The 25,147-nt window shown below is 35.4% G+C and overlaps 1 protein-coding gene across 1 annotated transcript in view; it reads right to left on the bottom strand.

Annotated features, from left to right (window-relative positions):
• Positions 1 to 1,353: 1,353 nt before the first annotated feature.
• Positions 1,354 to 25,147, bottom strand: part of SEMA3C (semaphorin 3C) — a 226,621-nt gene continuing 202,827 nt past the window's right edge. The window contains exons 15-18 of the mRNA XM_055420650.2: positions 22,429 to 22,586; positions 10,356 to 10,423; positions 7,884 to 8,014; positions 1,354 to 4,153 (exon numbers count right to left, since the gene is read on the bottom strand). Of these exons, the coding sequence (XP_055276625.2) occupies positions 3,740 to 4,153; positions 7,884 to 8,014; positions 10,356 to 10,423; positions 22,429 to 22,586 (771 nt within the window). The 3' untranslated portion in view covers positions 1,354 to 3,739. The remainder of the gene's footprint in view (positions 4,154 to 7,883; positions 8,015 to 10,355; positions 10,424 to 22,428; positions 22,587 to 25,147) is intronic.

The raw sequence follows: 25,147 nt of genomic DNA, 5'->3' as shown, positions 1-25,147 counted from the left end.
TTTTGGAGCTAGTTCTTCCAATTCTCAGTATCTGTGCACCAAGAAAGTAAAGTTATGAAATTATAAAAATTGAAATATATACCAGAGGTCCACTAGGAAAAACAATTCATTGACAATGAAGTTCACTGAATGGCACATACACAAAATTTGTTGCAACTGGTTTCAACTTTGCAGAGGGGCTTGTATTCACGTGCAAAAGGTGATTGGATAAAATTACAGGGGGATAAACACTTATAAGCAAGTTATTTTTCACAATAGTCTTCCAGAGTTTTGTTACCATGCATAAAATTCAAGGAAATTCTCAATGCCACTGGTTAAGTAACCATTTTACTTAGTCTGTTTATTTACTTGTCTAGATTAAAGCTTTCAATGGACTTGACTGTGCTTCAAAACAAAGCTGTGACGTGTCTCTCTTTTTAGCCAGAAGAGTAAATACAGGAAATGGTGATTCTCTTATTTTTTTAAAACTTGGTTATGAAATATAAAGCATCAGAAAAATACTGAATCGATAAGAAATACATTATTTTTTTAAAAAAAAATTAAATTCAAATATAAGCAAGATATTGAGAAATGAAGCAATTAGGGAGTAGTTCAAAATCATCAGGTTGAAATATTTATGGAGATTACTTTTATTTACGGTTGTTCTTTTCCCTGTGGCTTCCTTCTCCTCACTTTTATAAAGACTCATATAAAGCCTTACCCTGGTAAGGTGTCATCTGATCTACTGACTATGGGCTCCCCAGCCTAGACCACTGGCATTTAACTTACCAAAGGACACAACTAAAATATTCCTTCCTGTTGCAGCAATAGGGTACTTTCAAAATAAATAAAATATTAAGATATTTATTGAGCACTTATTATATAAGTTCTACCCTAACACTTTACGGGTATTAATTTGGGCAGAGGACGAAAGAGATTCAACAATTTTCCCATGATAAGACTTCAGTCTGGCTCCAAACCCAAGCATTTATAAATTATACATTTTTTTCCCCCAACTGTAGACATAAGTCTGAATAACTATCCACAGACGTGAGTGGATATAAAACGTTTCTTAAAAAGAAAACAAATATGAATTTGCTTGCTGTGTATAATGTATCATGGAGATATACACAAAAACTGACAATACTGGGTGCTTCTGGGGCAGGACTTACATAAATGAGAGACAGAGGTACAAGGAAAGTTTTCAAGTATATCCTACTGGAAATTTTGAATTTTGAAATATCCAGATGCATTACTTTCACAACACAGAAATCAATAAATGGGGAAAATAAGAACAATTGTAAGAGTAAGCAGATTCTATCATATCAACAAGAAATTATAAACTCAACATTAAAAAGGAAAATTAAAGACATCTTTGGGGAATTCAATGTTTTATTTTGCCAGGCACATGATTTCTTCAATATCCAATTAAATATTACTGTGCTAACTACATTCCTTACACAAAGTGAACATTCACTGTAATGACAGTTGCATCATGCTAAAATCTATTCACAAACCTACACTTTGAAAAAAAGTGCATTTCTAGGAAATTTTATATACAATACAAATGAAAAACATATCAAGTCATTGAATTGTCAAACTACACAAAGTAAAATCAACCAATCAACCACCAACATTTAGTATGTGTTAAAAATATTTTTGAGAAAGAAAATTTTCTTTACATTTGGCAGTTTTGTTCAAGAAGGGTCTCTATAATTTTAAAAGTAAAGTGATAAAAGTATATACAATGTAATAATGTTTAAAGCAGAAGGCATTAAATAGCACAAATAATGTTATAAAACTAAACACCCTTATTGTCTATCAGTTTGTGTTTACATGAAGCAAGGGGACTTGTATAATTTACTTTACCCTCTGAGTCTAAAACAATTTTACTTTTAACTCTGTACATAGAATAGATTGACCATGAACACAGAAGATGGTTTCAGCTTTATTCACATTTCTATTTGTGCGTGTAGAGTGGAAATAAAGAGCTATTTGTACAACAAACTTCTTTAGAGGCTACTTTAGAATCATATACACATTTGGAACAATAACTTTTATTAATACCTTTATTTCTGAAGAAACATTATTTATGCTGTGTTTGTAGTGGTACTTTTGCTTCATTGAGGCCTCCTCTTGTAATATCATAATCTATCATTTAAATAATAACTCATATTCTTAGATTTTGATAAGTGATTAGATTCATTTTGACAATGATTTTAGTTCTTGACACATTATACTGTAGTGCTTAGAAAAGTAATATATTTATCTTGATTACTTTCTTTATGGATTGTTAACTACAAATAAAACTTCTGTATTAGATCTTGATTAGGTATACTATATAATTTCTCTTTGTACCTGGAAATATGGAAATTGTTAAATGTAAAATGAAACAGCAAAAATTGTATTTTTAAAAGAAATATGAGGATACAAAGAAAATTTTATACTTTTCCCATCTAATTGGTATTTGGAATAAAAAAAGAATATTAAATTACTCTAAACACAGGATCCAAGAATATAATAAGAAGATATTTTATTCATCACAGACTTACCACATTTGTATTTATATACCAGTGAATATGATGTACCAACATTCTTTTAAAATAAAGTATGTCTAATTTTATTCAAATTAGAAATTTTTCACTTCTCCATAGGATGAGTGTCTCTCCAGCATATACAAAAAAGCATTAAAAAAAAGAATTGGTGACTTAAAAATTAATATGGTATCTGAAGTTGGTAAACAAAAGTAAGTTAATCAATGAAATTAATTACTGAAGTTGAAAATTAGTAATATTTTTAATAAACTTCTGTCAATAAAATTGCTTTTTTTACCTTGTTTTTCTTTTTCTCCCATTTTGATGGTTTTAGACCTCATATACAAGTTTGGCATTTCAAAAAATTTTTCTTCTTATATTTTTTAACTTGCCACGCAAACTACAAAATTAGAATAAACATATTAATCGATTAAACTGTGTAAGATTATATTCTCTGAGTCTAAAATAACTTAAATATCTTCCAAAGAGGAAAGTGCTTTTGTTGGGAAGATGACTATATAACAATATAAACTTAAAAGCTTCACTGACATAACTCCAGTCAGATATTAATGGTGAGGGTTCCTTTTATCTTCCTGAAACAAGGGACCAGAGATCAGTGATGGATATCAGCAACTGACAGTTTTTGCCATCATAAAAATAACTAATACTATATTTCACTGGAAGCATACAAACTCCATATTATCTTTTAATGAATTGCTAGTGTTTTATGCAACTTTTAGATTCCCTCTTCCTTGTCTTTATTTATTATTCTACATTTCTTTTGACTCTGTTATAAGCATTTATTTCACTTTTGCTATGTAAAAATTGTGAACTTGTCATTTGTTTTTGTGTAGAGATGACTGTCAATTAGAAATCTAAATCTTTAAAGCAAGGATGAAAGATCACAGGTTATAGCCCTCATTCAATTAAGGGATGTAAGAATTCTAGTTTCATAGCCGTCATATGATTTTGAAGAAAAGGTACATAAAGATATAAATAAAATCTAGGTTAAGTTAAATCTTTCTATGCACCACGAGGACCATGACATGTCTAGGGTTGTCAGTATCATTCAAAAAAATGCATACTCATTTCAGTTCATGTAACATTCACCTTTCTCAGTGAGTAACCACCTTCTTCAGGAATTTCCCACGGGTAAAGCACAGGATTCTTTGCTAAAAATTTGATCACTGAAGACAGACCTTTATTAATGGAAGCATAAGCCCCATTTATGACTCTGGCAGCTGATTCCTCCTATTTCTACTTTTCCGGCTATTGATGAGAGCCTTTAACTTGCCGTAGTCCCCTCTCATCTTCTGAGATTCTTCTCCCTGTTGATGCTGCTGCCGAGTGTCTTTGCAGTACTGATTAATCATCTGCATTTCTGAGTGGCTGAAAGCCCCCATGATGTCCTTCGGATGGAAGGGTAAAGCCCTTACAGAGCTGGCCCAGGTCCATGGAGACCATTTGTCTGTAACAACTGCCACCATTTCGGAATCTAAAACTTTAAAGTTGATTTTGGCTATGGTCTGCTTGAAGCTGTTTTCTGTTGCAATGCAGTGATACAGTCCTTGGTCAGAATCCTGAACAGAGCGGATAAGGAGTCCTTGTGAAGTGGCTATGATTCGTTCATTCAGTTTGACCTAAAACAGATATATCAAAGTTCTGAAATCCAACTCTATATATGCTAAAAAGGTATGACTTGTAAAAAGAATTTCATAAGTTTTACAAAAGTATTGAGTACTAACTTCCATCTTAGTGGACACACATTTTTGGCAAATTCCATTGCCTCTTTATTTTTTATTTATTTATTTTGCACAGGAGATTTGGTTTCAGGGGTACTGAATGTATTAAAGAGAAGGTAAAGTTATCACCCATATTGCCCCAAATAGCTTAAAGTGCATTCCCTTTGGGTAGAAGTAGTTTACTCACATCTAAGTGAGAGTTTTGAATGTTTCTAGAATGTAAATTACAGACAACATATATATATGAAAGTCACAGTTTAAACTATCTATTTTACCCTGTAGTTGTTGCCTTTTATTGTAACAAAAATACTCATGAGTAAGAACATGAAGCCATAATTAAATCATTGAATTTTACCTTTTTTTCACTGAATGAATGAATATTCGCCTAATAATTGTATAAGCTGAGGCAGAGTTCTGAACATTAATTATCAAGGGGTTTTTCCAATTATGTAACACAAAGAATGACTAAAAATAAGCTGGAACTTATTATAAGTACTCCAAGTGATTTTACTTTTCAAGGAAAAGTAATAAGAAGCTATGAGGTGAATATTTAATTATTTTACAGGCTTATGCTAGAAAAAATATTATTTTCTGGATGTAAGCTAAATTCTGAAATCCATTTCCTTACAAGGCCAACTATAGTATTATCAGTGAACACACAAAAACCTAAGTGGTAAGCAGTTCCTTTATATATATACTCAGGAATGCTCTTTCATTGAGGGAAAGAAATTTGACCCAAAGACAAATAAGAGAATGAATGTGAAATGTTTTTCTAAATGATAAATTTCTATATAAATACATATTTTATTATTAATGAAATACAAACCAAAGATAGGTAGCTTTAGATAAAAAGTAACTCACATACAAAAGCACAAAAAGGGAAAATATAGTGCTGAAATATGAATAGAACAGAACTAGAAAAGAGAGATTAAGAAAAAGGACTGAAACATAAAGCAAAACTTTTATGCTCATTTAATTTTTAAAGCTTTAATATGCCTTAGAAATAGTTTAAATAATGTATAAATGCATTCAGAAATAAAAAAGAAAGTCTTCTATTTGCATGAAATTGAGAAAAATTTTGGAGGCTAATTTGATAATATCCATTAATATTTATATATAAGATTCAGTGCAGATATTTTATTTATAGGAATTTACATAGAGTATGTAGTCTAACTAACAGGCAGATATTCACTCACATGAATTTTTAAAAATTTTAAATTACTTTTTGGCCACACCATACAGCAGGCAGGATACTTGTTCCCCAATTGAATCCATGCCCCCTACAGTGGAAGCATGGAGTCTTAACCACAGGATTGCCAGGGAAGTCCCAACCTGATGCTTTTGATAGGAGGAAAAACAAGAAATAATGTAATCAGTAGATAGCTTCAGTAAAGGCAAAGTATGGTCATGTAGTGGAATACTATACAGCCAAGAAAAATATGGTAGCTCCATATGTACTAATACTGAAATCTGTGTGTGTGTGTCTCACAGAGAAAGAGATACAAAGAAGGAGAGAGAAGAAAATAGGAAAATTATGGAGACTAGTTGGAGGACTATATAATTCTTAGCAGCCTATACTCTGAGAAGTGGGAATGAGTACTGAAGTGGAGGAGAAGAGGGCTTTTAGTTTTCACTTTACGTAATTCATATGAACTATCTGCTTTTTTCTCTGAAAGTTTTTACCACTTGTCTTACTAAAAAAAAGAAACAAAAAGTTCAGTATTTACACATCATCAGTGTGAGAAATATGTGTATGTTTGCCTAAACTATTGAGGAAGAATTAAGATAAATTTAATTAAATATTAATAGCTTATTCAAATAAAGTGATAGTGAGTGGAAATGTGCTCTGCTTAAATTCTGGACAGAACAGATTTTCATAATTAGGGTTAAGGTTTTTCATTATCTTATAGTATTCTTCTGTTTTTGAGATTGGGAGAAAAATCAAGATAGCCATATGTGTCTCCACATTTTTGAAACTTCTGAAAGTAAATATCATGAAAGAGATAAAACACATGATACACTCCTTTTTAAATTTCATTTGTTAATTTCTGTGACATGTATTCAAGCCTGTATATATTCATGTATTTTAATTTTACACAATAGAAATTATATTCATCTATTATATATTTTTCCACTGAACTTTCTACTGAATAAAAGAACAGCATTTTATCTATGTGAGGTATGCCCCTGTTTGAGTTGTGGCTTTTCAACTCCCATACACATATACAGACTTTCTTTGGAAGGATGGTTCATGTCTACATGACATGTTTAAGCCTAAGAATTCCATTTCTGTATGATAATCATCATCACACATTATGACTTCTACCCCAGAGTAGTTTGTAAGGCAATTATTCTTATGCTCCACATCCATTCAAAATAATTTAAAATTAATTAGACTGCAGCTATTTCAAGACTAATTTGATGATAGATTTGATAGCAACAAAACAAGTCTCAATATGCTTTATTAATGAACAAATTTAAAAATTTTTATGAAATTCTGCAGCAAGAAGGGGCCCTGAAGTCCACTGAGTCCATCTTTTCCCCAGATATTTAAGTCTCATCTTATGCAAGTGGTCATCAGCTTATGGTTTAATATTCCTGTGACGGGGAACACAAAATTTCCTAAACAGCTCATAACATCTTTGGATAGGCACGTCTGAAAGTTGGAAAGCATTTCCTCAAAAAGAGCCAACATCTACTTTAGTAATTTTGATGCAATGCTTAGCTTAGGACTGTATCCATTCTACATAGCTCTCATTAACCTAATATGTAGTATGGAAACTGTGCACAACAGAAAACACACAAGTGCTGAAGGCTCTATTTCTCCCTTCACTCCATCACACTTTGTGATGTACTGTTAATACCATTGCAGTTTAGGCTACTTTAAGGCTTTATATATACATATGTATTTTTCTTCTTATCCTCTCATTAGTTAGGACAATGTGACATCAATATTATGGAATTCATTATTTATAATATTTCACTCTATGCTGTTTTACAATGTTTTCCTTTTAAAACAGCTCTTTATGATCAGTGAAAGGTTAATACAAGTGTCCTTTCATTTGAAAGTCGAGGTTTTTTTTTTTTTACCTATCACTTAATAAAGGCAATGGTCCCATAAATAATGATTCCACACATTACCTATAACAAAACCCCAAGAGTTATGAATAATAAAGCAATGGAAGCAGATTACCACACAGCGGAAAAATGCTCTTTACCATAAAGGTTGTAGTTAAGTGGAATTCCTTGTTGAGGAAATTGAACTTTTTCAAAAGCCCCTTTTATCTTGTGGATCACACAAAGGTGCTGTTGTGTGAGAACTTGGCTTCTGGATTTGCGCACATCTTTGTTTCTTTCACAAACGCTTCCTCAGATCCATACCCCCATCTGAGTGTGCAAGCTCTTGCTTTAGTCACTGTGTTACAGAGGTGAGCAGGCAGATAGGATTTCTAATTAATCCATCAACTCCATGGACAAAGGATTTTAAAGAAGGTGGTACTTGTCATCCCAAAGACATTAAAGGATGTTCATGTGTCCTTCCTTTTGTTTGATCTGTGCCTCACTGAGGGGTGCTGATTTAATGCTCTTCCAAAGCCCTGATTGATTGCTGCTCTCCTGCGTTACTCACCTCTTTCCTCCTGTCTTTGTCTTTCTGTAACAACCACTTGATGGATGCCTGTGGAGACTTGGGGGCACACTCAAGAAAAGTGGTGTTATTTTTTACTCCATACTGAACAATTTCAGCTGCATTTCTGTATGCTGGAGAGCAAAAATAAAATGAGAGAGAAGCAATGGAATTTGGATCGTATTCCCTTATATGAATGTTTACTTCTCTAAACAATTGTGAGCAACTAAAGCAAAGCTCAAAGGCAGTCTTCATTACTTAACAAGTTTATACATTGTTTGGTGTGTTTAACCTAAAACGAAGGAGAGAAAGATACAAGGGCATCAATGTTTATTCAAGAATTACGTTACACCAAGGAATGCACTTAATATCACCTTGAACAGTTAACTATTACAACATCTTTGTGAATTACATTTTCTCAGCCTTTCATAGGCTGTGAGTTATGAAAAAACATATCCTAGGCAAAGAGTTAGTAAGTGCCAGGCAATACCAAGGCCAGGTTCATCCCACCCCTAAACTCCACACTCAGTGTGGTACAGATGGAATTCAGAAACACTGGGAAAAGGCAGAAAGCAAGGCGTGGCCACAGTGCGATGTCATGGTTGAGAAAACAATCTTCGACCTCAGAGATACCTGAGGTAAAATCTTGACTTATCACTACCAGCTGTATAACCTTAGAGAAGTTATCTAACATCTCTGTGCTTCAGTTTTACTTGGTTCTAAAACAGGTATTTTCAGACATTCTTATACTGAAATTCTTAAATTAGGAAGAGTATTCAGTATAGTTAGGTGGTAGCTTAGACATGGGCAGAAACCTCATTCATAAAGTGTGAATAGGAATAGATCCTACTTTAGAATAATTTCTTGAGCAGTAAGTGACAAAATCTATTTAAAAAAGCACTTAGCTCAGGTTTTGACACAAAAATCAACACTGATGTTTTTTCATCATTACCTCTGTTGCCAATACTCTTACCACTACGACTACTGCTACTATAAGTGGGAACTGACACACAGATTTATGAAATACTCAGCAAACAGAGAAATAGTAATCTGGATTTATTCCCTCAGTTAGATGTATGAAAAAATTAGGCAAAATGTGTCTTAATTTTCTTCCTGTGGTTTGTGTAGTTAGTGACAAGAATGTCATTATTTAAATAAAAACAAAAAGGCCCATGCTCACAAACATTAGTGACAGGAGTCTGTGTTAACAGTTAACTACAGAACCTCTATAGCGCTTGGTAAGCCTCGAGGAAGGTCTCTCTGCTGGTGGGGTGGAGGTGGAGGGAGGGGTTCAGTGGAAAAATTATAACATAATGTCTCCATGTCAGGATGGGAAGAAAGGAATTAGATTAATCGTAAGACACATGCCAGACTGCAGAAAGTATATGGTATGGTTGTAAACTGTAAAATTCAGAGCAGGATAATTCATAATAGCCAAAAATTGGAAGCAGTGCAAGTGTTCCTTGATGGACACACACACACACACGCACACACGCACAATGGGTTACATTTTTTCCTTAAGCAGAAAAAGTATTCTGATATTTGTTACAACATGAATGAACCCTAAATAAGACACTGTTGTTGTCTAGTTCACTAACTTGTGTCTGACTCTTTTGGGACCCCACCATGTACGGTAGCCTGCTCGGCTCCTTCTGTCCATGGGATTTCCCACACAAGAATTCTACAGTGGGTTGCCATCTCCTTTTCCCAGGGATCTTCCCAATCCAGGGACTGAACATGTGTCTCCTAAATTTCAGGCAGATTCTTTACTACTGAACCACCCAGGAAGTCTCAAAGAAGACATTAGGCTAATAAACCAGTTATAAAGGATAAATATTGTATGGTTCCACTTTATGAGATATTTAGAATATTTAGATTCATATTTAGACTATTTAGATATTTAGAATATTTAGATTCATAGAGAGAGAAATTAGAACAAGTTGGGGAAGTGAGAATAGGGAGTTAGTGTTTAATGGGTATGGAGTTTAACTTTGGGATGATGAAAACATTTCAGTGATGGATGGTGGTGCTCGTTGTACAACACCGTCAATATACTTTAAAGTGGTACAGAACTGTACACTTTAAAGTGGTTAAAATAGTAAATTCTGTTATGCCATTTATCACAGGAAAAAACAAACAAACAAGATGTTTTTTCTTCAGTGGTAAACAAAAATAAAGTACATTTTTTTCTTCAAAAAGAAAATAATGTCTAGAAAAATCTATAATAACTATCTTTGTGAAAGACTTACCAAATAACATATCCAAGGATATCTGTGTTCCTGGGCTTTTCTTTTACATAAATCTTAGTATACGTACAAATAATATTTAATTTTTAATGACTATACATGAATGCCTCTAATTTGTATAGTGAATCTTTCTTTAAAATGGCACATTTTGATTTATCACAGATTTCCCTTACTGAAATATGATATGGAACACTGCTACTCTTTACCAAGTCTGACCACTTTTAATTACCTTTTAGATTAAATCCTCTGCATTGAGTCAGTGGATTTCCATGTCTCACATCTTGTCTTCGGCTCCTCCTATGAAGTACAGAAATAAATACAAGTGACTTAGAATTAACATTGCCAATTATGATGTATTTAAAAGACTTCATTTTAAATTATGCAATCTTATGATTGCCTAAGGTGTCATAAAGAAAAAGGATCTGATTATCTGTACTTTTTGTTCAGTGCTTCAAATATCATGTGGGCACTTTTTTTCAATTTGAATTAATTCAGAGTTTCCCCATCTATCACTCATGATAGATGAACCTCCTATTATATGTACTTCCTTCCTTCATAGATGCTAGATTCCAAATTAATAGGGTAAATTTTTATTTTAGAGACAGTCCTAGAAAATTTTCTAATACAATAAACTTCAAAGTATAAACTTACTAGCATCTTCCACTTTATAATTTTTTCTTACTTTCAAACCATTTCCAGATATATTAAAAAGTGTCCAGAACCAGAGAGACAAAGAAAATGGATATTTATATAAAGTTAAGCAAAACGTTTCATTTACTAAACATTTTCCTTCATGTTTTTATTGCAAAAATTTTCAAGACTACAGAAAAGTGGATGTACAAATACAATGAATGATGGTAACCTACACTCATAAATTGTTGTGTTGTGCCATATTTATGTGTTCTCTCATATCCAAGTATATGTTATATATATACTACATATGCACATATATGAAAATATTTAAAAAATAAGTTGCAGACATAATAATTTTATACCCTTAAATGTATGTACCTTCAAAGAATGAGCAATTTCTCTATATAACATTATAGTTATACTAACCATATCAACATTTAATGATATCACATAAAGTACATTCTATATTGAAATTTCACTACTTGTAATACTCAAAATATCCCTTATGCATTTTTAAAAGTTTATTCAGGATCCAAACAAGGTTCACTCATTGCCTTTAGTTGTTACATATCACCGACTTAAGCATTTCAAAATTTTAGTTCATCCTTTTAAAATTGTTCACTATTTAAATAAAAATTTAAAATTATTTGCAAACTATTTAATTTCTTGTCTTAGATTCACTTATATATTAGTGTCAATTGTATTACGTAATACAACAAATCAAAACAAAGTGATTGAAATGATCTTAGCAATGAATTGTGGACATGAACCTTGTTATAAAGCAGAAGGAACAGAACTTTCTTTATTGTGATTAATAGGGGTAAACTGTCTATTATCAATTCTGAAAAGTATATATGGATGAGCATATCATTTAACTGGGCTAGTTAAGTTTCTCTTAATATTTTTATCCTTAATGATAAATTAAAATGTTCAGTAAGAGAAGGAAAATATTAACACTGGGCTTATAAAATCTGTAAACCATAATTAACCTCAAGGTAAATAATAATGAAAAAAAATTAAACTTATGGCAAACAGATAATAGTTTATATAATCAAAGGATTATATAAATCTATTTATGAAATATAGGTATAAACTTTGTGTCATTTAAGGAATCTCTTCCCCCAAAAGCCACATGATCCTTATTCAGTTGTATATTTCTCTACAATTACAAACACAAACTAGTGGAAGTCACTCTTGTCTCAGGAATTATGATCAATACTGTACTTTAGAATAGGTCCTAAGTCAGGTTTTTACTGCATTGTATTTGGTATATTATGAAGTCACACAATTATTTACTACCAGCCACTTGTGAGTATGTATTATGTGAGAACCACGTGATAGTTCTTATAGTTGAACTGGTCATTTTCAGCCATCTAAGAAGGAAATGGCAACCCACTCCAGTGTTCTTGCCTGGAGAATCCCAGAGACAACGGAGCCTGGTGGGCTGCCGTCTATTGGGTCACACAGAGTCGGACACGACTGAAGCAACTCAGCAACAACAGCAGCAGCAAGTAAGCAACATTGCTCACAATGGTTTAATTTACTGTCATATGATCAGCACTATGTTATGGTTTACTCAAGTACATGGGCCTTTATGCTTAGCAATCTGAATTTGCAGTATCAAGTACCTTCCAGACTTTCAAATATAGAAAAACATTGTTATGGCTTTGCTTTAATGATGAGAACAATAAGGCAGCCATCTGAGTTCTCTATATCTGTCACCCAGGGATCAAACCTGGGTCTCCTGCACTGCAGGCAGATTCTTTAATGTCTGAGCCATGAGAGAAGACCCTTCTATATGTGTAGATTCCCTTTAAGGTATTTGTAGAACATCGTGAAAGCATGATGGTAGACAGTCATATTACACTGCATGCGGGACTGGGGATTTGGCTCAAGATGTCAACGTTTCCTCCATTGTAGTCTATTCTAGATAAACAATGAAATTATTGTCTTACTGTGTAAAAAGCAGATATTTACTTGAAGGGTAAATTGATTCTCTTGTTTTAAAATTTCCAACTACATGTCTATATAAAGAATAAATAATATTTGAGATTAAATTGTATGTAGTTATGTATGGATGTGAGAGTTGGACTATAAAGAAAGCTGAGTACCGAATAATTGATGCTTTTGAACTGTGGTGTTGGAGAAGACTCTTGAGTGTCCCTTGGACTGCAAGGAGATCCAACCAGTCAATCCAAAGGAAATCAGTACTGAATATTCATTGGAAGGACTGATGCTGAAGCTGAAACTCCAATACTCTGGCCACCTGATGCAAAGAACTGATTCATTTGAAATGACCCTGATGCTGGGAAGGATTGAAGGTGGGAGGAGAAGGGGACAACAGAGGATAAAATGGTTGGATGGGATCACTGATGCGATGGACATAAGTTTGAATAGGCTCTGGGAATTGGTGATAGACAGGGAAGCCTGGTGTGCTGCAGTCCATGGGGTCACAAAGAGGCGGACACGACTGAGCAACTCAACTGAACTGATACAAATGCACAAATATTTAATGTGCATGAGGATAAAGAGGAAAAACGCTTAACGTTGTTTACTGTGAAAAACAGTACAATGTAACTATGAAAAACATGTCTTTTTAAAAAGAGAAACTACTGAACCAACCACATTAACAAACTTATTACGTCAAAGTACACCCTCCATTGATTTCCAAGTATAGCTGTGCTTCTTTGTTTCCATACAAAGGGACATGCTTTTGATTTTTATGCCTATGAATTCCTCTGCATGATCTTTGTCTTCCAGTTAGTGCAATTGAAAATAAAACTAAAGTTAGTTAACGCTTAAATAAAATAAAAATACTCCAAATGATCATTTTCTTTATTACTATTTACTCTCCAAAGAAAATAACTAATACATATGGGAATTTAGGAAATAATTCATATAGCAAACATGTTTGCATTCACTATAACTGTATGCTTTTAAAAATTTGGGAATAATGTGGAGAATTTAAATAGTATAGATAGTTTTAATGAAACTCCCAAGTGCTAGACAAAGACAGGTAAGGGTAGACCAAGTAATATCTCATATACGTGTGTATACACACACACACACAGGTAAAAACCATAATGAGATATAACTTCATACCTATTCAGTTCAGTTCAATTCAATCGCTCAGTTGTGTCCGACTCTTTGCGACCCCATGAACCACAGCACGCCAGGCTTCCCTGTCCATCACCAACTCCCGGAGTTCACTCAAACTCATGTCCATCGAGTCGGTGATGCCATCCAGCCACCTCATTCTCTGTCTTCCCCGTCTCCTCCTACCCCCAATCACTCCCAGCATCAGAGTCTTTTCTAGTGAGTCAACTCGTCGCATGAGGTGGCCAAAGTATTGCAGTTTCAGCTTTAGCATCAGTCCTTCCAATGAACACCCAGGATTGATCTCCTCTAGAATGGACTGGTTGGATCTCCTTGCAGTCCAAGGGACTCTCAAGAGTCTTCTCCAGCACCACAGTTCAAAAGCATCAATTCTTCGGCGATCAGCCTTCCTCACAGTCCAACTCTCACATCCATACATGACCACGGGAAAAACCATAACCTTGACTAGACGGACCTTGGTTGGCAAGGTAATGTCCCTGCTCTTTAATATGCTATCTAGACTGGTCATAACTTTCCTTCCAAGGAGCAAGCGTCTTTTAATTTCATGGCTGCAATCAGCATCCACAGTGATTTTGGAGCCCAAAATATAAAGTCTGACATGGTTTCCACTGTTTCCCCATCTATTTCCCATGAAGTGATGGGACCAGATGCCATGATCTTAGTTTTCTGAATGTTGAGCTTCAAGCCAACCTTTTCACTCTCCTCTTTCACTTTCATCAAGAGGCTTTTGAGTTCCTCTTCACTTTCTGCCATAAGGGTGGTGTCATCTGCATGTCTGAGGTTATTGATATTTCTCCCGGCAATCTTGATTCCAGCTTGTGCTTCTTCCAGCCCAGCGTTCCTCATGATGTACTCTGCATATAAATTAAATAAGCAGGGTGACAATATACAACCTTGACGTACTCCCTTTCCTATTTGGAACCAGTCTGTTGTTCCATGTCCAGTTCTAACTGTTGCTTCCTGACCTGCATACAGGTTTCTCAAGAGGTAGGTCAGGTGGTCTGGTATTCCCATCTCTTTCAGAATGTTCCACAGTTTATTGTGATCCACACAGTCAAAGGCCTTGGCATAGTCAATGAATCAGAAATAGATGTTTCTCTGGAACTCTCTTGCTTTCTCCATAATCCAACGGATGTTGGCAATTTGATCTCTGGTGCCTCTGCCTTTTCTAAAACCTGCTTGAACATCTGGAAGTTCACGATTCACATATTGCTGAAGCCTAGCTTGGAGAATTTTGAGCATGACTTAACTAGCGTGTGAAATGAGTGCAATTGTGCGGTAGTTTGAGCATTCTTTGGCATTGCCTTTCTTTGGGATTGGAATGAAGACGGACCTTTTCCAGTCCTGTGGCCACTGCTGAGTTTTCCAAATTTCCTGGCATATTGAGTGCAGCACTTTCACAGCATCATCTTTCAGGATTTGAAAGAGCTCAATTGGAATTCCATCACCTCCAGTAGCTTTGTTCGTCGTGATTCTCTCTAAGGCCCACTTGACTTCACATTCCAAGATGTCTGGTTCCAGGTGAGTGATCAAGCCATCGTGATTATCTTCGTCGTGAAGATCTTTTTTGTACAGTTCTTCTGTGTATTCTTGCCACCTCTTCTTAATATCTTCTGCTTCTGTTAGGTCCATACCATTTCTGTCCTTTATCGAGCCCATCTTTGCATGCAATGTTCCCTTGGGATCTCTAAGTTTCTTGAAAAGATCTCTTGTTTTTCCTATTCTGTTGTTTTCCTCTATTTCTTTGCATTGATCACTGACGAAGGCTTTCTTATCTCTCCTTGCTATTCTTTGGAACTCTGCATTCAGATGCTTATATCTTTCCTTTTCTCCTTTGCTTTTTGCTTCTCTTCTTTTCACAGCTATTTGTAAGGCCTCCTCAGACAGCCATTTCGCTTTTTTGCATTTCTTTTCCATGGGGATGGTCTTGGTCCCTGTCTCCTGTACAATGTCACGAACCTCCGTCCAGAATTCATCAGGCACTCTATCAGATCTAGACCCTTAAATCTATTTCTTACTTCCACTGTGTAATCATAAGAGATTTGATTTAGGTCATATCTGAATGGTCTAGTGGTTTTCCCTACTTTCTTCAATTTAAGTCTGAATTTGGCAATAAGGAGTTCATGATCTGAGCCACAGTCAGCTCCTGGTCTTGTTTTTGCTAACTGTATAGAGCTTCTCCATCTTTGGCTGCAAAGAATATAATCAATCTGATTTCGGTGTTGACCGTCTGGTGATATCCATGTCCTGTCTAACTCAGTGAAGCTAAGCCATGCCGTGGGGGGCCACCCAAGACGGACGGGTCATGGTGGAGAGGTCTGACAGAATGTGGTCCACTGGAGAAGGGAATGACAAACCACTTCAGTATACTTGCCTTGAGAATCCCATGAACAGTATCAAAAGGCAAAATGATAGGATACTGAATGAGGAATTCTCCAGGCCGGTGGGTGCCCAGTATGGTACTGGAGATCAGTGGAGAAATAACTCCAAAAAGAATGAAGGGATGAAACCAAAGCAAAACAAATACCCAGTTGTGGATGTGACTGATGCTAGACGCAAGGTCCGATGCTGTAAAGAGAAATATTGCATATGAACCTGGAATGTTAGGTCCATGAATCAAGGCAAATTGGAAGTGGTCAAACAGGAGATGGCAAGTATGAACGTCAACATTTTAGGAATCAGTGAACTAAAATGGACTGGAATGGGTGAATTTAACTCAGATGATCATTATATCTACTACTGTGGACAGGAATCCTTTAGAAGAAATGGAGTAGCCATCATGGTCAACAAAAGAGTCCGAAATGCAGTACTTGGATGCAATCTCAAAAATGACAGAATCATCTCTGTTCGTTTCCAAGGCAAACCATTCAGTATTACAGTAATCCAAGCCTATGCCCCAAACAGTAATGCTGAAGAAGCCGAAGTTGAACGGCTCTATGAAGACCTACAAGACCTTTTAGAACTAACACCCAAAAAAGATGTCCTTTTCATTATAGGGGACTGGAATACAAAAGTAGGAAGTCAAGAAATATATGGGGTAACAGGCAAATTTGGCTTTGGAGCACTGAATGAAGCAGGGCAAAGGCTAATAGAGTTTTGCAAAGAGAAAGCACTGGTCATAGCAAACACCCTCTTCCAACAACACAAGAGAAGACTCTACACATGGACATCACCAGATGGTCAACACCGAAATCAGATTCATTATATTCTATGCAGCCAAAGATAGAGAAGCTGTATACAGTAGGCAAAAACAAGACCAGGAGCTGACTGTGGCTCAGATTATGAACTCCTTATTGCCAAATTCAGACTTAATTCAGTTCAGTTCAGTTCAGTCACTCAGTCATGTCCGACTCTCTACGACCCCATGAATCACAGCATGCCAGGCCTCCCTGTCCATCACCAACTCCTGGAGTTCACTCAAACTCATGTCCACAGAGTCGGTGATGCCATCCAGCCATCTCATTCTCTGTCGTCCCCTTCTCCTCCCGCCCCCAACCTTTCCTAGCATCAGAGTCTTTTCCAGTGAGTCAACTCGTCACATGAGCTGGCCAAAGTATTGCAGTTTCAGCTTTAGCATCAGTCCTTCCAGTGAACACCCAGGATTGATCTCCTTTAGAATGGACTGGTTGAATCTCCTTGCAGTACAAGGGACTCTCAAGAGTCTTCTCCAACACCACAGTTCAAAAGCATAATTAATTGACCATAAATGCCTAGGTTTATTTCTGGCTCTCTAGTTTCTTCTTTTGATTTATGTACCTGTTTTTATGCCAATACTATATTCTTCTGATTACTATAGCTTTCTAGTACAGTCTGAAATCAGGGAGCATGATTCAACCAGCATATTTCTTCTAAGATTGCTTCAGATAGAAAGGGACTTTTGTGGTTTCATACAAATTTTAGGATTCTGTTTTCTATTTCTGTGAAAAATGTCATTTGAATTTTGATCGGGAACATCTTTAATCTGTTTATTGTTTTGGGTAGTATAAACACTTTAGCAACACTAAATATTCTAACCCAAGAGTATAGAAAAACTTTCCATTTATTTGTATCTTCTTCAATTTTTTTTCCATCAATGACTTACAGTTTCAATCTTTTATCTCTTTCATTAAATTTATTACTAAATATTTAATTTTTTTGATGCAGCTATAAATGGGATTATTCTCCCTTAATTTTTCTTTCTTCAGGTTGGTTATTTAGTTCAGTTCAGTCGCTCAGTCGTGTCCGACTCTATGCGACCCCATGAACCACAGCATGCCAGGCCTCCCTGTCCATCACCAGCTCCCAGAGTTTACCCAAACTCATGTCCATTGAGTTGATGATACCATCTAACCATCTCATCCTCTGTTGTCCCCTTCTCCTCCTGACTTCAATCTTTCCCAACATCAGGGTCTTTTCAAATGAGTCTGCTCTTCACATCAGGTGGCTAAAGTACTGGAGTTTCAGCTTCAATATCAGTCTTTCCAATGAACACCCAGGAAAGATCTCCTTTAGGATGGACTGGTTGGATCTCCATGCAGTCCAAGGGACTCTCAAGAGTCTTCCCCAACACCACAGTTGAAAAGTATCAATTCTTCAGTGCTCAGCTGTCTTTATAGTCCAACTCTCACATCCATACATGACTACTGGAAAAAACATAGCCTTGACTAGACAGCCATTTGTTGACAAAGTAATGTCTCTGCTTTTTAATATGCTGTGTAGGTTGGTCATAACTTTTCTCCCAAGGAGTAAGCATCTTTTAATTTCATGGCTGCAATCACCATCTGCAGTGATTTTGGAGCCCCCAAAATAAAGTCAGCCACTGTTTCCCCATCTATTTCCCATGAAGTGATGGGACCGGATGCCATAATCTTAGTCTTCTGAATGTTGAGCATTAAGCCAAGTTTTTCACTCTTCTCTTTCACTTTCATCAAGAGGCTTTTTAGTTCTTCTTCACTTCCTGCCATAAGGGTGGTGTCATCTGCATATCTGAGGTTATTGATATTTCCCCCAGCAACCTTGATTCCAGATTGTGCTTAATCCAGCCCACCATTTTTCTCATGATGTACTCTGCATATAAGTTAAATAAGTAGGGTGACAATATATAGCCTTGACGTACTCCTTTTCCTATTTGGAACCAGTCTGTGGTTCCATGTCCATTACTAACTGTTGCTTCCTGACCTGCATGCAGGTTTCTCAAGAGGTAGGTCAGGTGGTCTGGTATTCCCATCTCTTTCAGAATTTTCTACAGTTTATTGTGATCCACACAGTCAAAGGCTTTGTTATAGTCTATAAAGCAGAAATAGATGTTTTTCTGGAATTCTCTTGCTTTTTCGATGATCTAGCGAATGTTGGCAATTTAGTGTATAGAAATACAATAGATTTTTGTATCCTGAAACTTTACTAAATTATTTTATTAGTTCTAGCAGAAAACCCATGACACAAGTTTTAATAATTCACATTATACTGCAACATTAATAATTTTCAGAATGTTTCAGTCTTTGTTTATTAAGAGCATATGATTAAAATAACAATTTGTTGCATTAGGATGATAATGTGAAATTTATGCTTAAGTACACATTTTAGAAAAGATTATTGGGAGAATATTAGAACAAATGAGTTAACTCATATTTCAGCAGAAACTTCTATAATGTAAATAATATCTCAAATATGATAGTCTTTAAATAGCTATGGAATTTTAATTTTGATATAGTTATTGTTTGTTAATTAAAAATGCTTGGTCCCTAAAGCCAAGGTCTGATAATTTTACTGGGAAGGAGTACTCATTTTCAACTTTTTCATGTCATAGAGAAGGCTGATTTGTGTATAGGACTATGGTAAGATTCAGTGTGGGGTCCCTATATCACTTTCTTTCTTAGAAAGTGCAGTGCTTCAGTTCCCTTGAGCACAAAATTTGTTTAATAATAGATTGAAGATTGTTTTCCAAGTGTTTTGTTGTTCTATAGTCCCTAAATTGTATCTGATTCTTTTGTGACCCCCAAAGACTGTAGCCTGCCAGGCTCCTCTGTCCATGGGATTTTCTAAACAAGAATACTGGAATGAGTTGTCATTTCCTTCTCCAGGGGCTCTTCCCAAACCAGGGATCAAACCTACGTTTCTTGCATTGGCTGGTGTATTCTTTACCACCTGGTAAGCCTTCTGGGTGTTAGATATGCCAATTTTTAGAACTGCTTACCAAGAAAAATTAATTATTGCCTTTGTAATAGTTATGAAAATAGTTTAAAAATATTGTTTCTATCATAATTGTGAGTGAATACAAATATAGTTAAAAATACCACAAGTGAGCACAAAAATCATTTTTTAATCTGAGATTATTTAGAATTTGCTTCCCTCATACTTTGTGTCCAGGTGCAGAACTCCAGTCCAGCCCAGGATAGACACATCTCAGGATAATGAGGTCCAGAAATTCTATGTAGAAATGAAAAGAGGCCACAGACCTCCTGTTTAAATCTTAAAATACCATGGTGGAATATGGGTCTTTGAAAACAGATACTAAAATCTTCTGGGTAAAGAGTGGGACTTTTCATCATACCTTATGCCTTTAATACAGAAGACTGAAATTATCTGGGCCACTTTTCCCTGCTCCAGATTCAGATGTCTAATTGCCTATATGACATCTCCACTTGAATACCTTATAGGCATCATTAACTTAACATCGTCATTTCCCCCTCAAACCTGTGCCTTTCACAGTCTTCTCTTTCTCAGGAAATGACATGCAATATTTCTGATGCTCAGTTCTGAAAAACTGGCTCATTTCTGAGTCTTCTATTTCTATAACACCCCAACATGTAATATGTTAGCAGATTCTGTGAGCCCTATCCAGAATCAGAAGACTTTTGGCCACCTCCAGCTCTACCAAGCCACCATTTGATCATCAGTTAGTAGTCTAACTGTCTTGCACCTTCTATTTCCTCTCCTCACATTTTCTATCCCAGGGCTTCGATCCCAGCCAAACCCACCAGGTGAACTTTTTAAAACAAAATTCAAACAATACTGCTCCTGTGCTCAAAAACCCTTCAGCAGCTTCCCACTTAACTCTAAGTAAATGTCCTTTGCTGATTTACTAAGTCCTATGTCATCTGGCATTCTGATCCCATTTCTTCCTACGTTTCCCCTGCTCATTCCACTATAGCCAGCCTCATTAGTCTTGGTGTTATTTTTTGGACAATCTTGGCATGCTCCAGCTCTAAGGATTCTGGTGCCTCTGTCTAAAATGCTATTCTCCCAAATAATGCCATAACACATTCATCCTCATCACACATCCTCACATTCAAGCTTTTGTTCAAATATACCTTGAGTAAGCCTCCCTTGACCACCCATTTAATATTGCAGTCCCCCACTTCACAGCCCCCGTCTCTCTTCCCTGCCCTTCAAAAAGTCATAGGCCTTACCATTATTTGATATACCTAGGGTTTCCTTGTTAAATGTCTGTATTCCCCCTCTAAAATTTATTCTCCCTCAAGGGAGGGATTTTTGTCTTTTTGTAGCTTTTCTTTTTTTTTAATGTTATATACCTAGCTCTAGAATACTGCCTGGCAAGTAGTTTCCCTATAATGCAAATATTTTGAAGTAATGCATAAAAGGATCAGAATAATCTTGATATACAGAAGTGCTGGGTTGTTTTAATCTGTCAAGTCCTTAAAGACCTACATCTATAATAGAGAAAAAGGGCTTATAAAACATCATCACTCCAGTGGCTTTACTTGAAAGATCACTGGTGCTCAAGGCTAGTCGTATTTGCTGTCTCCTGATGACCCTATGTTTCATAGGTTTTCCCCTTGTCACTCATCATGACCCACACTAAACTTTAGCTGTGCCTTTGACTGATCCTAAATTCCGCATATTCTTTGCTTTATGATTTCATTACTGGTCTTTTCTTCCAACTTGGTGAAAGTTGGTTCAGAGTTTGCTTCCTAAGTCTTCTCTTGGCTAAAAGGCACTGTGCCTCAGACTACCTGAACCTCTTAATCTAACCAATAATCATACACTCACCATTGTAGGGGGTAAAGCATGGTTATCAAGGTTTTGAAAGTATTCAGGGTATCCATTCTGGAGCGAGCTCCCATTGCCTGAACTGGGACCAGCATTTGATTACAGAGGAATTAAATGGCACAAGGAAGCCCTAGGAAAGTTAGATTTAAGGATATATGAAGCATATAAAACAAAAAAGATAAACATTGGGTAAATGTGAAAGTTAAATGATGCTTGAAATATTTTAGGGGTAGAGGTGGAGGTTTGCAGGTGGAGGATTGTGTTGCAGAGGAACTTTAAAATGAAAAAGGAATTTTTCCAAACTACTGCACTCTAATATTTCTGTGAGAATCCCAAGTTAAAATTATCCCCTCCCCCGACCCCCAGCCCTCTGTATCCTTTGGTAACCACAAGTTTGTTTTTATATGAGTGGCCATTTTCTTTATTTGAAGACTACATATAGCTACTACTTTTAGTGTCATTTTTACAGGATACTGCAATAGAACTGATTCCAATAATGTGGAGCATTGCTTAACCGTCTGATGATACCGATTTTGATTTTCAGTTGAATATTCAGTACTCACCGCTTTCCGGTTGGATAGAACCTAGAGCAAGAATGGCCATCCCAGGCACAGTAAGGATCCCTTGCCAGGCAGCAGTCAGCACAGGCTGACCCGTAGATATGGCAGCGATGCAGAGACACTTGGGCAAGTCCTTCATTGGAGCTCACATACAGTTGTTGCTATCAGAAGAATGACGGTGATTTATTTCAGATGTGGAAGTTAAAAGAGAACTTTCAGCAGGAACACATAATATATGCCCACAGACCCTTGGATGCATTTTGAAACGGACTAAAAACAAGAAGCAAAGTACAGAAGGGTATAATGTCAAAATAAATAGAATTTCCCTATGTTAATATGCCTATAACATTATCTGACTTGTTTGAAAAGAAAAAAAAACTCAGAGCACCATGTACTCTAAGCACCATGTAATGTGTTTTAGACGTTGAGATTCATTGTTCTCTCAGATTTGAGCTGATATATTACAGATTTAAATTGTGATGTTTGTCTTCTTTTTCTTTGAATGCTGTCTCTTGGCAAAGCACAAGGGAGTGTTCTTACTCTTCATGTTTGGCAACTCATCACCTTGCAAATTTGAAAAAGTCAAGTCTAAAATGCAGGACATTATTAAGTTGAGAAAAAACAGTAAGCATTAGATAAAATTTTAAAAAAAAATTTCACCTGCTTTTGAGAGTGAATTATTACTTATTAGAGCAATTTTAAAACTATTTAGAAGACTGTATTTATATTTAGACATGTTTTAAATGTTCTGTATGATTCACAGATCTTCAAGAGCCTAAGTTATAAATAAAGATTCCATCTTCCTTCATTTGTATGGTGTCAAGAGCTTATTATAATACTGCCCCAGTTCTCTTGGCTATACATAAAGTGATTCTCAGGAGTTGAAGGGATAAGTTTCTAACTCAGAGCCCTTATTTTGCAAAGGAGTAATGATGTGTAACTCAAGTTAACAGAATTTCTAAGTTGGAACTTGAATATATGCACATGTGCACAAATGTGTGTGTGTGTGTGTGTGTGTATAAACACACATTTGCAAATTATATATAGATTCAAAATTAAATCAGTGAGGGCATCATTGGTCTAATAGATTCTGGAGGCATGTCTCTGAGATTCAGATCCCAGCTTCCAAAATTTTGCTGGGTAACTTTTCTAAATCTCAGCTTCCTCTTTGGTAAGATTGGGACTATGCAGCACTTACTCCATAGATGTTTTGTAGGAACAGTATAAGGACTAATTCCACATAAATTGCTTAAAATTGTTTCTGGCACCTAAGTGTTTAATGAAGATTAAGTAATAGTAGTAGCTGTAATAGAGTAAACTACCAGTGAACAAGCTAGCAATTTATACATTTTCAATTCTAATCAATCATTTGAATCACATCTCAGTTTACTGTGTCTAATATAAAATACTACATTCAGATCAATAAATTTTTCAGAAAATAGGCTGAAAATTACTGATCGCCATTTGAAACATTCAAGCTATAAGAAAACAATTGTATGTTTAAATAATAATCATTTCCCTAGAAATATTTTAATAAATGTTTATTGACTACATTAACAAATAGTACATCAGCCTCATTAACATATTCCAAGGAAATGTATTTATTTGAGGAAAGGATACAGGTAATTTCATTCTATAAATAACCTTTTAAATTAATCTATTTTCTGTCATGGAATGCAAGGATAAATTAGAAAATAGAAGAGTATAAAATAAATAATAAATTTTTTAGTTTGAGCATTAGAGAAAGTACTAAATTCATGGAATTTAAGTATATATAAAATACCATTGTCAATTTGCAGTTCTTTCACTCTTAAAAAATAGTGCAATATGTAGTTGTTAAAATGAATTCCTCCCAAATCAGTTACCTTGCATTGAATATAATTGATTTAACTAAAGATTTTAAATTATCTGTAATATAAGAAGTTGAGACATATTTAACACTCGGTTTTTCCTGTGTATGTGTGTGTTGTACATTGTAATTTAATGGAGTGAACTGTGTATTACAAGTTTACCAGTTGAATTAGGAGCTGAAATCCATAATTGTATACTGGGCTACTATGTCACACAAATGGCTTTGTGTCCATTTTGAATTTTGCTCTTATACTTTCTCTTTCCATTAAGCTACTTTCAACAAAAGGATTCCCTGCTGACTTCAAAGATTTTCTGACTTGAGATCAGCTCCCTAGGAAATTGGGGAAAATGACAAATGGCTTCTTGCTACTTGGGAAAATGTTTGTTATGCACCATGCAAACATTTTGACAGATGAGATCTTTACTTCCTTGTACCCTATTTATTTTTCTTCATAAAATTTCGTCAAGTGAAAATAGTACAAGACTGATTGGAATACTTCTTTATCTATAAGAGACCAAATATGGTGAAGAACACCAAAGTTATATTAGTTATGCTAACACATAAAAACTTTATTCCATATGCCAAGAAAAATAAGTCTTAGGCTCCTACAACAAGAGTTACCACTTTATTTTAGGCAATTTATATAAGTTAATTCATCTGTGAGAAAAGCATTACCTTGCAGAGGCAGATGTAGGTCAGTGAAGTTAAATAATTTATTTATAATTTAGGATCAGGTTGGTATTCAAGTGCACATCAGTATCATTCTGAAGACTATCCCATTTTTGACTAAACTGCTCTGCTCCTTAGAACTTTTGCTTAGGAGATAGTGCCTTTGGGGTCTGGAGAGGTGCATGTTTTGCAAATGTAGAG

Source organism: Moschus berezovskii, chromosome 3 (genome assembly GCF_049115385.1).
Source record: "Moschus berezovskii isolate FMDL1 chromosome 3, NW_MosBer_1.0, whole genome shotgun sequence".
NCBI classification, from domain to species: domain Eukaryota; kingdom Metazoa; phylum Chordata; class Mammalia; order Artiodactyla; family Moschidae; genus Moschus; species Moschus berezovskii.
The sequence above is the reverse complement of the archived record's forward strand: the minus strand, read 5'-3'. Positions and strand labels throughout refer to the sequence as shown.